This window comes from Pelophylax lessonae (assembly GCF_965119305.1).
Source record: "Pelophylax lessonae genome assembly, chromosome: 3".
Classification (NCBI taxonomy): domain Eukaryota; kingdom Metazoa; phylum Chordata; class Amphibia; order Anura; family Ranidae; genus Pelophylax; species Pelophylax lessonae.
The window spans coordinates 33,277,179-33,293,879 of NC_138770.1; the positions used below are offsets into that span (position 1 = coordinate 33,277,179).

General features: G+C 43.5%; 3 protein-coding genes across 3 annotated transcripts in view; 1 reads left to right on the forward strand and 2 right to left on the reverse strand.

The window, feature by feature from the left end:
- LOC309550274 (uncharacterized protein) overlaps positions 1 to 16,701 on the reverse strand; it is a gene marked incomplete at both ends in the record, with an annotated part of 1,476,097 nt that overhangs the window by 1,453,982 nt on the left and 5,414 nt on the right.
- The window catches only part of LOC309550783 (uncharacterized protein), a 492,521-nt gene that overhangs the window by 88,777 nt on the left and 387,043 nt on the right, over positions 1 to 16,701 (forward strand). The window lies entirely within an intron of this gene.
- Positions 7,475 to 13,013, reverse strand: LOC309549940 (uncharacterized protein; the record flags this gene model as incomplete). The annotated part of the gene is made up of 2 exons (XM_082250422.1): positions 7,475 to 8,471; positions 13,006 to 13,013. 2 exons carry the CDS (start codon positions 13,011 to 13,013, stop codon positions 7,475 to 7,477), a joined length of 1,005 nt encoding a protein of 334 aa, XP_082106548.1.

Consider the following 16,701-nt stretch of genomic DNA (forward strand, 5'->3'; position numbering starts at 1 on the left):
GTGACTGGAGAAAAACTAACGTGATACCAATATTAAAAAAAGGGCAGAGGCATGTCCCGGGAAATTATAGGCCAGTCAGTCTGACATTGATAGTATGTAGAGTTGTATAAAGTACTCGAAACCCATACTTGAGTAAAAGTACAAGTGCTCGATCAAAAAGTGACTTGGGTAGAAGTACTAAAGTATTCAACCTTTTTTGTACTTAAGTATTGCAAGTAGTTTTTTTTAACATTTTGCTACTCAAGTACTGAAAGTAAAAGTACCAGTAGTTTTGGAAAAAAAATTGCTACTCAAGTACTGAAAGTAAAAGTACCAGTACTGTGTTATGTAGTGTAAGGGATTAGCTCGGTGGCGGGTGTGGATGACCCCTTGGGGGGTGCGTTTTCCCAGAGAGGTAGCCGACAAGTGCTTGCAAACAAACAGTGTGGTTTATTAAATGGTGTTTTCTTCACCAGGCTGTATGCAGCAAAACATCCAAAATAAAATAAAACAGAAAATAAATCCTTGCCTCTGTGGGCGGCTACCTTCTCACAACTGGAACCTGCCTAAGTGTCTGTCTCCAACCTACCGTCGGGCAGACTTCCTTGTCCTCCAGCGGACACTCAATAGTCCTTTTATAATAGCTTCACAGGGCAACACAGTCCTTTGTTTCTTTCACATCAACAGTTCGTCTTCTCACCTTTGAGACGTATTCACCCTTGGTTACCGTCCCGGGCACACATCACTCCGGGGGGTCTTCTCCCAGGCCCACACATCCTGTCGGGAGGCACACGCTGACTGTCCTCCTGCTCCCAGCCCACATGGCTTCAGGATGCAGCTTCTGGAGGCAGCAAACAATAGGACTTTCTCTGAACAAATTATAGAGCCTTAACTCCCTCATTCTGAACAGGTGAAGGCCTTTCAACTTCCTGCTGGCTAGCTCTGTAGCCAACACCCTAAATTAATTAATGGACTTTCTAAATCAGGTGGAAATGTATCTCCTTCCTGTGACTACATTCCCAGATTTAGCTGACTTCCTGTCACATACCCCCCCCTCTTGTTTCAACCCTAGGGTTGGGACACATATTTCCAGGCACGCATGTGTCAGGCACTGCTGACTCACTGATAAGCCTCCTATTATCCTCAAGCTTCCGGATGAAACTGTTTTGTCATCTTCATTGACGGATTTCTCATAAATGCCACACAGTTTGTCTCTCATCTCATATACACATTCTTCAACTGCATTTTTGGCATCATTTTGCTCCTTCTCGTTTCTGTCATCTTCATTGACAGCTTTCTCATAAATGTCAGACAGCTTGTCCCTCATAACCGTCTGTCCAATCCACCATGGAGGACCGTGATCCATAGGCAACTCAATTGGGCTAGTCTTAATGTCTTCAACATTCTTAAGACGCCTCTCTCTGCAATCCATAAATGTTTTCCACAAAACTTTGAGAACCTTTGCTTCACTAAGCTTTGTTCCAAGTAGGGACTCTTGACATCCCTCTGTGACTTGAGTTGCCTCTCCATACATCTGTACACAATCATTGACTTTTTGTTGTAAAAGGGAATGATCTTCCTTCTTGAGCTTTGCTTGCTCTAAGATGCTGTGCAGAGGATTTTCCAATTGAGACAACAGGCTGTCACACATTTCTTCAAAGTGACCCCTGTTCCTTTTCCCAGAGATATCAATATCATTCACCAAACATTTCATATTCATAGGCAGATCTGAAGCATTTGCACTCATCAACTTCTTAAACTTTTCGCCCTCCTGAGCGAGTCGCAGTAAAGGCCTACTATTTGATTTGATATTCAGTTTATATTTCTTGCCAAACTCTTCACAGAAGAAGCCAACCAGAACATCATCAACTTTCCTTCCACCAACATAGGGGTCAAAGGCAACAACACAGTTGAACCCAGCGATCTGGGTGGTATCCATTATAGACCTCCTCTCTGCATCAGTGAAGAAGCATGGAACTGCAACACATTCTTTTACAGGTTTCTTCAATGCACTTTCTGCTGAACTATTTGACCGCTCAAGGTCACCTAGTTCTTTTTCTCTATCTGAATTCCACATGGAATGCATCTCAAGATCACGATCAAACTTCTGCCACCCGTCTTTCACCAGTTCCATTTTGGAAACACTCCCTGAAAGGCACTTATTCATTTGCTTCACGTTTTCACCAACAGCCTTAGTTTTCTCCACTAGGTTTTCAGCCTGAACTGAGAAATCACCACATTTCTTACTCAGCTCCTTTGTTTGCTGAAGTTCTAATGATACATTTTCCAATGCTTGAAGTTTTTGAAGGAACGGTTTATTCCAAAGGGGTGATTCAAGCCACATGTCGTCACATTTCTGAGGCTCACTCAGGACAGACCCCAAAACACTGATCCTTTTAAAAACTGCATCAGGCACACTATCCCCTCTTTGGGACAGATCCTCTGTTGCCTGGAATTCCTCTTCCAGTTCCTGCAACGGAATCTTCATCTCTTCTACTTGCTGTTCTAAGGCTCGCTTAGACTTTTCTAGCTCCTGAACGCTCTTCACAACATCATCCTTGGAGCTGACCAATTCTTCCATTTCTGTACGCAGCTGTTTAACACTTTCTAGTTCAGCCTTACACTCTAGAGCTTCCTCCAAAGAGCGAGCCAAGAACAGGGCTTTGCTCTCGTTATCACGCACCTCCGTTTCTGCACGTGCGCGTTCTTCTGCATATTTTGCAGACACAGTCTTCTCTTCACCAAGCATCTGATCAAACTTCTTTTTCACATCTTCAACACACTGTAATGAACCAACGCTTTCTTCCATGCGTTTTTTCATATCCGCTATCTGAGCTTGCAATGTTGCGACTTGCTCTGATAGGTTTTTCTTTGCTTCCGCCTCCTCTTTTAATTGTTCCAGGAAGCCATTTTTCTCATCTTCCATTTGTTTGAGCTTTGTGCTAAAACTCAGCCTTTTACACCTCTCTTCCTGTAAGAGTTCCTGCGTGTCTTGCAGCTGCGATTCCAAGATAGAAAAATCTTCCGCAATTTCTCTAGATTTGCTGTCTGCTTGAGAAAGCTGATTTGTAACATTGTCCAACTCAACCTGCAGTCGGTTTGCCTTCTCTGACAGCTTAGCACACAATCGGTCACCTTCTGACACCTTGACTTGCGATTCCAGAAGCTGTGCCTCTACTTTTTCCCTCTTATGTTCACAATCTCCTTTTCCCTGCATAAGAGCCTTCACCTCATTGGCTAGCATCTGGGAATAAGAATGTAATTCTGCCACACAGGCTTCTTTCTCCTTTAACTGCTGCTGGACACGTTGGGCTTCCCCTTTCCAACTTTCACAGTCCGCACGCCATTCATCTACCACATTGCTCAAAGTAGTGAGCTCATACACAGTACTCAGTAATTTAGCCTCTCTTTCACTTTTCTCTTTGTCGCTGAGAGACAATGTCGCTTTCAGAGCAACATTCTGTTCCTGCGACTCCTGCAGGTCTATTTTTGTAGCTCCCAAAGACTGAAGACTTTTTTCCAGCTGATTACGCAACTCCAACATATCAGCCATACTTTGCTTCTGCAAAGTCTGAATTTCACTTTCCTTTTCCATGAGGATGGTATCTTTCTCCATTATAGTCTCTCTGCGTTTTTGCAACTCGACCAAAAGAAGAGCAGTGGATTCTTCCCACTGTAACACATGAGACTTGAGTAGTTCATTCGTTTCCTGCAAGTTTCTATGCTCCCTTTTAAGCAATTCCAAGGCTTGTTCCTTTTCTTCCATTTTCCGTTGCAAGGCATCCAACTTAGCCCTGCACACATACTCGGTTTCCTCCATACCGATGGCCTCCATTGGCTGCTGGCGTCTCTGTTTCCAGCCTGCCATGCTCTCTTGATGAGCCTTTTGTTGAGCTGCAAAGCTCTGCTGAAAATCCGCATTTGCCTGCTGTTGAGCTGTATTTGCTATAATCAGATGTTTCAACATCTCCTCCATTTTGAGTTTACTTTTCATCTGAGCACACTGCGTCTCCATAGCGGTTTCATCAGTGTTGCTAGGGACAACAACCTTCCTCTTTAGTAGACTCTCTTTAGGCATGGATGGGGCTGGTTCAGACGGCAACATCCCCTCCATCCATAGAATCCGGTCTCTCATTTCATCTATCTTTGCATTTTTCAGGCGTTTGGACCGCCCCATCTTCAATAACTCCACAAACAAATTTTTCACAGTCCAGCAAACAATTTTCAGACCACTGTCTCTTTAACACATGTAGTTTTTCTCTCTCTTGCAGGATCTCTTTTCCTGCACACACAGTTTGTGCAGTCACTTGCACCAGACACAACAAAGTTCATCAAATAATTTTGAGACCGCTGTCTCTTTAAAACACTTTTTTTTTTTTTTTCTGTCAGGATCTTCTCTCCTGCACACATAGATTGTGCAATCTCATGCACCAGACAAAGTTCATCAAACATATGCACTCCATTGCAGGGATCTCTGCTTATGCCCACTGCATACCTCCACCATATGTAAGGGATTAGCTCGGTGGCGGGTGTGGATGACCCCTTGGGGGGTGCGTTTTCCCAGAGAGGTAGCCGACAAGTGCTTGCAAACAAACAGTGTGGTTTATTAAATGGTGTTTTCTTCACCAGGCTGTATGCAGCAAAACATCCAAAATAAAATAAAACAGAAAATAAATCCTTGCCTCTGTGGGCGGCTACCTTCTCACAACTGGAACCTGCCTAAGTGTCTGTCTCCAACCTACCGTCGGGCAGACTTCCTTGTCCTCCAGCGGACACTCAATAGTCCTTTTATAATAGCTTCACAGGGCAACACAGTCCTTTGTTTCTTTCACATCAACAGTTCGTCTTCTCACCTTTGAGACGTATTCACCCTTGGTTACCGTCCCGGGCACACATCACTCCGGGGGGTCTTCTCCCAGGCCCACACATCCTGTCGGGAGGCACACGCTGACTGTCCTCCTGCTCCCAGCCCACATGGCTTCAGGATGCAGCTTCTGGAGGCAGCAAACAATAGGACTTTCTCTGAACAAATTATAGAGCCTTAACTCCCTCATTCTGAACAGGTGAAGGCCTTTCAACTTCCTGCTGGCTAGCTCTGTAGCCAACACCCTAAATTAATTAATGGACTTTCTAAATCAGGTGGAAATGTATCTCCTTCCTGTGACTACATTCCCAGATTTAGCTGACTTCCTGTCACAGTAGTTATTAAAGAAAGAAGTCAAAAGTTTGAACATCATATTGTTTTTTATTAATTCAAATGCAGCTTTTATTTATACATACAATAGCTTTTATTTTTGTATGCGCCGATAATACACATGTTTTGAGCTTCATGAAACCTGCCATCTACTGTTCTGGCAGTGGTAATTTTTATAATTGTAATGAGTAACTATGCAGCACAAAAAAAAAAATATTGGAGTAGAAGTATTGAAATCATTGAAAAAATTTAGTGAAGTAAAAGTGGAAGTAGGAGAAAAAAATTATACTCCAGGAAAGTACAGATATCGCCTTTTGGTACTTAAGTACAGTAGTAAAGTAGTTCTACTTAGTTACTATACATCTCTGATAGTATGTAAACTTCTGGAGGGGATGATAAGGGACTATATCCAGGAGTTTTCTAAAATCAATAATATCATCAGCAGTAATCAGCATGGGTTTACAAATGGGCGTTCCTGTCAGACCAATCTGTTAACATTCTACGAGGAGGTGAGCTGTGAGCTAGATAGGGGGAGTCCAGTGGATGTGGTGTACCTGGATTTTGCTAAGGAGTTTGATACAATTCCCCCCAAACGGCTGATTTATAAATTAAGGTCCACAGGCATCGACCACAAGGTTTTCTCTTGGATACGGAACTGGTTAAAGGGGCGTGTCTAAAGGGTGGTAATAAATAGCGCATACTCAGACTGGTCTGTGGTGGTAAGTGGGGTCCCCCAAGGCTCAGTTCTGGGTCCAGTTTTGTTCAATTTATTCATAAACAGCATTGAGGGCGGGATCAGTAGTTCTATATCAGTTTTTGCAGATGACACAAAATTGGGCAGGGCTATAACTGCACAGCATGAAGCAGAAATCTTGCAGAATGACCTGAACAAAATAACAGAGTGGGCAACTACATGGCAAATGAGGTTTAATGTGGATAAGTGCAAGGTATTTCACTTGGGGACTAATAACGCATTGGCAAAATACACTCTAGGGGGGTAACCTCTGGGGGTATTAAAATGTCGAAAGATCTGGGAGTCTTAGTAGCAGATAGACTAAGCAATAGCATGCAATGTCAAGGTACGGCTGCCAAAGCCAGCAGAATATTAGCATGCATAAGAAAGGGGATGTATTCCAGAGATAAGTCTATAATCCTTCCACTTTATAAAACACTGGTCTGACCGCATCTGGAGTATTCTGTCCAGTTCTGGTCGCCAGTCCTCAGGAGGGATGTGTTGGAGCTTGAGAGAGTCCAGAGAAGGGCAACTAAACTAATTAGGGGATTGGAGGACCTTTATTATGAAGAGCGTCTGCAATCGCTCGATTTATTCTCCCTGGAGAAGAGACATCTGAGAGGGGACATGATAGCAATTTACAAATACCTCAACGGTGATCAGAGCATAGAAAATAAACTATTCAGTCGCAAGGATTGCATGAGGACTCGAGGACATACAATGAGATTAGAGGAGTACATAACGTATGCTCATGTGAAATCACACCTAAATGTGCCACATCCCGTAATATAGAACTTGGAAAGAGATTCCCCTTGGGGTGGGACTTTTAAGGCACGGATAAATGTATCACTTACAATAGACATGTATATTTAAATAAATTTATTGAAAAAAACAAGTACAAAACATAGATTAAAAACATATGGCATATACCTTCAGTACAGCGGTATCTGTTTCTGCCTCTTGACCCTATGTACTGTAGACAACCTGCCATATGTTTTTAATCTATGTTTTGTACTTGTTTTTTTCAATAAATTTATTTAAATATACATGTCTATTGTAAGTGATACATTTATCCGTGCCTTAAAAGTCCCACCCCAAGGGGAATCTCTTTCCATGAGATTAGAGGAGAAGCGTTTTAACCTCAGGCTACGCAGGGGGTTCTTTACTGTAAGGGCTACAAGATTGTGGAATTCTCTACCACAAGAGGTAGTAATTGCGGGAAGTATGGCTACTTTCAAAAGACTTTTGGACATACATCTCAAGGATCAAAACATTCAGGGGTATGAGAAATGATCACACCTACACAGGTTGAACTGGATGGACTATTGTCTTTATTCAACCTCAACTACTATGTAACTTTCTTGTTTCTCAGAAATAAACCTTTGTTTGGAAAACATTTCCCACACTAGTAACATTAAAAAGGGTGCTCATCTGTGTGTAAGTAGGTGTTCTTTCTAAGTTAAACATTTCCCACACTCTGCACAAGATTAGAGACGCTCGCCTGTATGAACTTTCTGGTGTCTAACAAATAAACATTTGATCGCAAAACATTTCCAACACTCTGAACATTAACAGGGAAGCTCAGCCGTGTGGATTCTCTGATGGCAAAGAAGGTGTCCTTTACATTTAAAACATTTTCCACACTCTGAACATGAATAGGGACGCTCATCTGTGTGTATTCTCTGATGGTTAAGAAAGGTTCCTTTATTATTAAAACATTTCCCGCACTCTGAACATGAATACGGATGCTCACCTGTGTGTATTCTCTGATGGCTAAGAAGGGTTCCTTTATTATTAAAACATTTCCCGCACTCTGAACATGCATACGGACGCTCACTTGTGTGTATTCTCTGATGGCGAAGAAGGTTTCCTTTATCATTAAAACATTTCCCGCACACTGAACATGAAAAGGGACGCTCACCTGTGTGTATTCTCTGATGGCTGAGAAGAGTTCCTTTATTATTAAAACATTTCCCGCACTCTGAACATGAATAGGGAAGCTCCCCTGTGTGTATTCTCTGATGGCTAAGAAGGTTTACTTTATGATTGAAACATTTCCCACACTCTGAACATGAATAGGAAAGCTCAGCTGTGTGTATTCTCTGATGGCTAAGAAGGTTTGCTTTATGATTGAAACATTTCCCGCACTCTGAACATGAATATGTACGCTCACCTGTGTGTATTCTCTGATGACTAAGAAGGTTTTCTTTACGATTGAAACATTTCCCGCACTCTGAACATGAATAGGGAAGTTCACCTGTGTGTATTCTCTGATGGCTAAGAAGGTGTCCTTTATGTATGAAACGTTTCCCGCACTCTGAACATGAATAGGGACGCTCACCTGTGTGAATTTTCTGATGGCTAATAAAGTTTCCTTTATGATTAAAACATTTCCCGCACTCTGAACATGAATAGGGAAGGTCACCTGTGTGTATTCTCTGATGGCTAAGAAGGCTTCTTTTTTGTTTAAAACATTTCCCGCACTCTGAACATGAGAATGAATTCTCTCCTGTATGGTATAAAGAAGATTCCCTGAGCTGAGATGGTTTCCCGCACCCGTCGGCACTGTCAGATATTAGAGGACTATGTGAAGTATCCAATGATCTCCTCCAATGGTGAGGTCTGTCATGTATATTATGAGGAATGGGATTTACTTCTGGAGAAGATGCCATGTCATTATCTTCTGTAGTCACATCTTCCTCCGATGTCCTTCTATTCCCACCACAGAGTCCGTCTGTCAGAAGACAAGAAAAATTACCAAGAGTTTTCCACACTCATATACACTGCTCAACACTTTATAATCAGAGTATAGCATCAAGTCAGGGAAACTCCTGGGATATTCATCTGGTCAGTCAAGTAGCAGAGGGGGTTGTTACCAACAGGTGCACTAGATGGGCAACAATGAGACGACCTCCAAAACAGGAATGGTTTTACAGGTGGAGGCCACTGACATTTTCCCTACTCATCTTTTCTGAGTGTTTGTCACTAGTTTTGCATTTGGCTGGGGTCAGTGTCACTACTGGTAGCATGAGGCCATGCCTGGACCCTATAGAGGTTGCACAGGCAGTCCAACTCCTCCAGGATGGCACATCAATACCTCCCATTGCCAGAAGGTTTGCTGTGTCTCCCAGCACAGTCTCAGGAGCATGGAGGAGATTCCAGGAGACAGGCAGTTACTCTAGGAGAGCTGGACAGGGCCGTAGAAGGTCCTTAACCCATCAGCAGGACCGGTATCTGCTCCTTTGTGCAAGGAGGAACAGGATGAGCACTGCCAGAGTCCTACAAAATGACCTCCAGCAGGCCACTGGTGTGAATGTCTCTGACCAAACAATCAGAAACAGACTTCATGAGGATGGCCTGAGGGCCCGACCTCCTCTAGTGGTCCCTGTGCTCACTGCCCGGCACTGTGGAGCTCGATTGGCATTTGCCATTGAACACCAGAATTGGAAGGACCACCACTGGCACCCTGTGCTTTTCACAGATGAGAGCAGGTTCACCCTGAGCACATGTGACAGACGTGAAAGGGTCTGGAGAAGCCGTGGAGAACATTATGCTGCCTGTAACATCGTTCTGCATGACTGGTTGGGTGGTGGGTCAGTGATGGTCTGGGGAGGAATATTCATGGAGGGACGCACAGACCTCTACAGGATAGACAATGGCACCCTGACTGGCATTAGGTATTGGGATGAAATCCTTGGACCCATTGTCAGACCCAATGCTGGTGCAGTGTGTCCTGGGTTCCTCCTGGTGTACGACAATGCCCGGCCTCATGTGGTGAGAGTTTGCAGCCAGTTCCTGGAGGATGAAGGAATTGATACCATTGAATGGCCCCCACACTCGCCTGACCTGAATCCAATAGAACACCTCTGGGACATTCTGTTTCAGTCCATCCGATGCCACCAGGTTTCACCTCAGTCTGTTCAGGAGCTCAGTGATGTCCTGGTCCAGATCTGGGAGGAAATACCCCAGGACACCATCCGTCGTCTCATTAGGAGAATGCCCCGACATTGTCAGGCATGCATACAAGCACGTGGGGGGGCCATACACACTACTGAGGACCATTCTGAGGTCCTGCAATGACATTTCACCAAAATGGACTCGCCTGCTGCATCATTTTTTTTACTTTGATTTTCGGGGTGTCTTTGAGTTCAGCCTTCTGTAGGGTGATAATTTTCATTTCCATCAAAAGATGTGGCATCCTTTCCTACCTAACACATTACCCAGTCAATACCAGTATAGATCCTAACACATTACCCAGTCCATACCAGTATAGATCCTAACACATTACCCAGTCCATACCAGTATATGATCATTCAGCTAGTCTATAATGTGTTTCCAGGTGTGCCTATTGAGCTTGGGGAGTCTCCCACTGTGTTCAATGAGGGGTCTTATTGGACAGTGGAGGAAACCTGACCAATAGCGCACCAGGGCTTATATCTGTCTCAGTGGGCAGGACCTGCCGCAATGCACCCTGGGATGGGGTATAATTCTGAGGGGAGCACATGACAGAGCATCTTTGGCGGGAAGCAGAGTCCCAGGAGGAGGCTGACGGCTTGTCACTCCTCCTGTCAGAGGAAGCAAGTGTGTCCTGGGCTGTCGGCCTAGAGGACCGAAGGTTGAGCTGGGCTGTAGGAAAGGATCCCGAGTGCTGTGGACCGAGTGGAGCTGCTGGGCAGAGGTTTCCAGGAAAAACAGTGTTGTGAGTGCTCAAAACTGCCCAATGGTCTGCCTAGGAGAGGGGAACCACTCCAGAAGGTCAGAGGGATCCGGGAGCCAGCTAACCAGTAGAGAAGGCTTAGAAAGGGGGTGCCAGTGTCTAAGCCCTGAAGATAAGTGAGAGAAAGGGGGCACCGGTGCGGGCCCTGAAGTGTTCAGCACTGCAGCAGTTCATACAAGTAGCTACCTCAGCAAGGAGTGCTTAAGGGAGCTTAAAGAGGACTTCATTATTGAGGAAAGCGGTCAAAAGTCAGTTCAGCGTTAACAAGCAGCAGGCCAGTGTTAAACAGCGTCAACCGGCGTTGACCAGCATTTAGCCAGCATTAAGTCAGTGCCAATCTGCATTTTTCAGTTGTCCCTAGCAATTTCTGCATAGTTGAGCCAACGGAGTATCCCACTCATCCCTTCTCCTATCCAAGTTACAAAATAAATACAAAACCCAAAGATACTGGACTGGTCATTGTCTCAGTGCTCACACTTGGATAACATGCTTAAATGTGCTGTTGTTGCTAGCGGTAACCCAGGGGGACCCACATCCAGCAAAACGGCTGGGAATTGTGCTACAAGTTTAAAGAGATCTGTGGTGGAACTGGGTGCAATCACAACACCAAACTATGACAACTAACCAGATCAATGATATCACCTAACCAAACATCACTTAGTAAGCTTTAAACCATTCTTGCATAATTACCCGAGTTGATATCTGGAGAAGTTTCTTCCTCATTAACTGCGTCCATCATCCCAACCTCCTCTGTAAAATGCTGATCACCCCTCACATACGTCTTTTCCTTTATAACCCCAATTTGTACATTTATCAGATCTTCATCCTAAACCAAGAAAATGGCAGAAATAATATTAAATACAAAAAAATAATAATAATAGAAGAATGGTATCTCTTAGGGCTTGGGATCACTTTCCTACATTCTCATCTACCTGATGATGGTGAGGGATGGTGTGATCTTCCTGTGTGGAATCCCGGGAATACAGAGGACGGGGACATCTCTCTGGTGGATTTCTGTAACTGGATGACTCCACCATGGTGTCCTGGTACTGCTTCCTGTGTCCCTTTGGAAACTCTGCCTCCTCCACTACAAAATCCTCATCATCTTCCTCTTTTATCTCTTCTTTAATAATGACCTGTGTGGAATCTCGGGAATACAGAGGATGGGGACATCTGTCTGGTGGGTTCCCATTACTGGATCCATCTGTAGGAAACACACACACTGACTAAATACATTGTTTCTATGTGTTTATCAGATGATGGGGGATCTAGGTGGACCCTCCATACTGCTCTCTTCTTTACAATAAAGTCTCCTCTTACCCGGTGATGTGAGGGGTGGCTGATTCTCCATCATGACGTCTTTGTAGAAATGGGTCTACAAATCCTCAAACATCAATCCATATACCCAAACAGTTTTTGTATTTAGTGGCCATCACTCACCTGTGCTGATGTCTGGAGAAGATTCCTCCTCTTTAACTTTGTCCATCATACCAACCCCTTTGCCGAAATGCTGATCACCCCTCACATTCATCGCTTCTTCCGCTTTAACCTCATCTTTTATATCTATCAGATTTTCATTCTAACAAACAAAATAGCAGGGAATGGTTGCTTTAAAATGTGAGCACAAATAACCTTATACCTAAAAGTGGAATATATTTTCATACAGTCAGATCAGTTTTACGATCTCAACATCCATCTTCACCTACCTGATGATGGTGAGGGATGGTGTGATCTTCCTGTGTGGACTCCCAGGAATACAGAGGACAGGGACATCTCTCTGGTGGGTTTCTGTAGCTGGATGACTCCACCATGGTTTCCTGGTACTGCTTCCTGTGTCCTTTTGCCAACTCTACCTCCTCCATTACAAAATCCTCATCATCTTCCATTTTTATCTCTTCTTTAATGTTGACCTGTGTGGAATCCCGGGAATACAGAGGATGGGGACATCTGTCTGGTGGGTTCTCATTACTGGATCCATCTGTAGGAAACACACACACTGACTGAATACATTATTTCTATGGGTTTATCAGATGATGGGGGATCTAGGTGGAGCCTCCGTACTGCTCTCTCCTTTACAATAAAGTCTCCTCTTACCCGGTGATGTGAGGGGCGGCTGATTCTCCATCATGATGTCCTTGTAGAGATTCTTGTATCCTTCTAAGAATCTTCTGAGAATCCTCCTTACCTCTCCGGTTAGGTCTGTTTTTATTAATAGAGATAAGAGTGATGTCATGTGACCTCACAGAATCTTGCTCACCTCTCTGCTCAGGTCTGTGTTTTATTATTAGGGATAGGAAGTGATGTCATGTGACCTCCCAGAATCCTCCTCACCTCTCCGGTCAGACATGTGTTTTAATAATAGAGATAAGGGAGGGAGTTTACCTGCTCATCCTACTTATGTAATTTCACAGGGGGCTGCAATCTGATTCTCAGTATTATGTGTCCTCTGTTTCTGTTCCCCCGGCATAAAAACAGAAGGAGAACAGTTTCTTTATGTAATTAAAGATTATATATAGAAAATAAGATCTTATTACCTCCTCTGCTGCCACTTCCAGGTACGTCTCCTCTCTACTTCCTCCCGACTCGCCCCTGAAATTCCTATTTATATCTGACATCACTTCCCTGTGGACCTACATCACTTCCTGTCAGTATCCTACATTACTTCCTGTCTTTATCTCATCACTTCCTGTCTGTTTCTTGCATCACTTCCTTTCTATACCTCATCACTTCCTGTCTGTGCGTTCCATCTGAGAGAAGTCAGGTCACCACCTTGTTGACCATACAGTAAACCCCCCTCCATTGCGGGGGTTACGTTCCGGACCCAGCCGCGAAAAGTGAAATTCCGCTAAATAGAAAAACCCTATTAAAATGCATTGTAGGCATGATTTTTTTACTGTCACTGTACGTGTAGAAGCATTTTAAGGTCTTTAAACACACTTTTAAAACAATAGAAACTCATTTAAACACATAAAAGATACTTAGAGACAGAGCAAGAGCTATGAAAAACACAAAAATCTTTCATTTTTAATGATTTATATAGTAAAATAACATTACAAAAAAAAACGCGAATTACCGGGACCGCAAAAACTGAACCGCGATGTAGCGGGGGATTACTGTATTGGGATTTTTGTACTTAGCGTACTTTTGGTGATTGTAGGCTTATTTGTTCCTCGCAGCAAAACAGTTGCGTACTCTCAGTGATGTCTTGGTTATTTGCTCTAACAGGTAACTTTTAAGGACTGGCCTTCAGGGTGTTCTCCTTCCATCTTAATCCGAACAGAAAAACAGGAACATTCAAGTATCCATCCTTATTGTCCATAGGGTTTAAAAAGTCTCATTGATTATATAAGAATTGGCAGGAAGTGTTAGATAAGCAAAATTCTGTATATGATATTGTGCTGACTCTGGATTAGGGATGATCGAACTGTTCAGGTCGACCATCGGTTCGACCCGAACATTGGCTGTTCGAGGTTCGGCCGAATTTAGAACTTTTTGCGCAAAAAGTTTGGAATTCGGCAACCAGAACCGACCAAAATGCAATGGGACAGGAAATGGGCTTTAAAAGTTCGTGATTGGACCAGAACCATTAGTAAAAGCCAATTGAGGGGGCAGGAGAATGCTAGGAATGTGATTGGAGTGACTAGGGGGTCCCTAGACCAATCATTAGTGAATATGCCCCCCAGTATATAAGATAGCCCCGGCAAATTCCTAGCATTGTAATACAGGGACATGGAAGAGAATGGAAGCAGTTCTGTTAAATTGGCTTCAAAAGTTACATTTAGCATTTATTAGTGTGAGGAAAGGGATATCCAGTGTAGTTAGAGTGCTCCTTTACACTTGCGCTGACACCCGCTGCCATCCGCATCCGATCCTGTCCGTGAAATCTGGACGGATGGAAACCCTATTTTTCCATCCGTTCAGTAATCGGATCAGATCTGATGAGAGCGGACAGGCGGTCCGCTCTCATCCGATCCCCCATAGTGGGCAGCGGGGGCTGAGACACTTCCCTCTCCGCTCCTACGGAGGCGGACCGTGTGAAAGAGCCCTAAGTGTAAAATACATATAAGGATGTGTGTATATATACCACTATACACAAGTTCAGATGTTTTGCCTGCCTCCAAAGAGCCCAAAAAAACGCTAACGTCGTCAAAAAAAAAAAAAAAACGCCCAGGTATGTTGTTGCAGGCATTTTTTTGGTGTTTTTGGAGGCAGGCAAAACATCTGAACTTGTGTATAGTGGTATATATACACACATACTTATATGTATTTTACACTTAGACATATATAGGTGTTATAGGAGCGGAGCCATATTAGTGTAAATGATTTCATTAGCGCAAGCATATATTTCTGCTACTATCACACCTATATATGTCTAGGTGTATATATACATATAAGTATGTGTGTATATATACCCGTATACACAAGTTCAGATGTTTTGCCTACCTGAAAAGACCCCAAAAAATGCCCAAAAAAACGTCTGCTTCTAAACCGGCAAGGTGTGAAAAGAGAGAAGCCACTAACCTGTTCTATAAGTGACAAAATACAAACTATCTTTTTTTTATGGTTCTGGACATGCTACAGAGCTGAAACTTCACAGGTACACTTTTTAGACCCCCCAGATACTTTTTTTTTTTAATTTTTTCAATAATTGACTCTCTATCAAAAATGACAATTTTTAAGAACTTTTTTTGTGTGATTAATAGTCCCTGGGGTATGACCCAGAACCCTAGGCACTTTTTAGGGGCATTTATTGGGTTTTAGGGCTTCAAAATGGTGTTTTTTGATTACCGAAGTTCGGGTCCCATTGATTTCAATGGGGTTCTGAAATCCGGGGCCGAACTTTCGGGAAGTTCGGATGTTCTGGCCGAACCGAACTTTTGAAAAGTTCGATCATCCCTACTCTGGATCCCGTTCTATTTCTTCTGGGGATTCTCCACAATGGATCATGATCAGGTGGCGGCTATTACAAGATCACTTTTTATGCAGCGAGGAAAAAAATTATTTGATCCCCTGCTGATTTTGTTTGTTTGCCCACTGACAAAGAAATGATCAGTCTATAATTTTAATGGTTGGTTTATTTTACCAGTGAGAAACAGAATAACAAAAAAAATCAAGAAAAAAACGCATATAAAAAAAGTTATGAATTGATTTGCATTTTAATGAGTGAAATAAGTATTTGACCCCTTCGCAAAGCATGACTTGGTACGTTTCTTGTAGTTGGCCACCAGGTTTGCAGACATCTTAGGAGGGATTTTGTCCCACTCCTCTGCAGATCCTCTCCAAGTCATTAAGGTTTTGAGGCTGACGTTTGATAACTCAAACCTTCAGCTCGCTCCAGAAATTTTCTATGGGATTAAGGTCTGGAGACTGGCTAGGCCACTACAGGGCCTAAATGTGCTTCTTGAGCCACTCCTTTGTTGCCTTGGTCTTGTGTTTTGGGTCATTCTCATGCTGGAATACCCATCCACGACCCATTTATAATGTCCTGGCTGAGAGAAGGAAGTTCTCACCCAAGATTTGACGGTATATGGCCCTGTCCATCGTCCCTTTGATGCGATGTCCTGTCCTCTCCTCTTTGCAGAAAAACATTCCCAAAGCATAATGTTTCCACCTCTATGTTTGACAGTGTGGATGGTGTTATTGGGGGCATAGGCAGCATTCCTCCTCCTCCAACACGGTGAGTTGAGTCGATGCCAAAGAGTTCCATTTTGGTCTTCTCTGACCACAAAACTTTCACCCAGTTCTCTTCTGATTTATTTAGATGTTCATTAGCAAACTTCAAATGGGCCTGTACATGTGCTTTCTTGAGCAGGGGGGCCTTGCGGGCTCTGCAGGATTCCAGTCCTTCACGGCGTAGTGTGTTACCAACTGTTTTCTTGGTGATTATGGTCCCAGCTGCCTTGAGAACATTGACAAGATTCTCCTGTGTAGTCCTGGGCAGATTCCTCACCATTCTCATGATCATTTAAACTCCACAAGGTGAGAACCTGCAAGGAGCCCCAGCCCGAGGGAGATTTACAGTTATTTTGTGTTTCTTCTTTTTGCGAATAATCGCACCAACTGTTATCATCCTCTAAC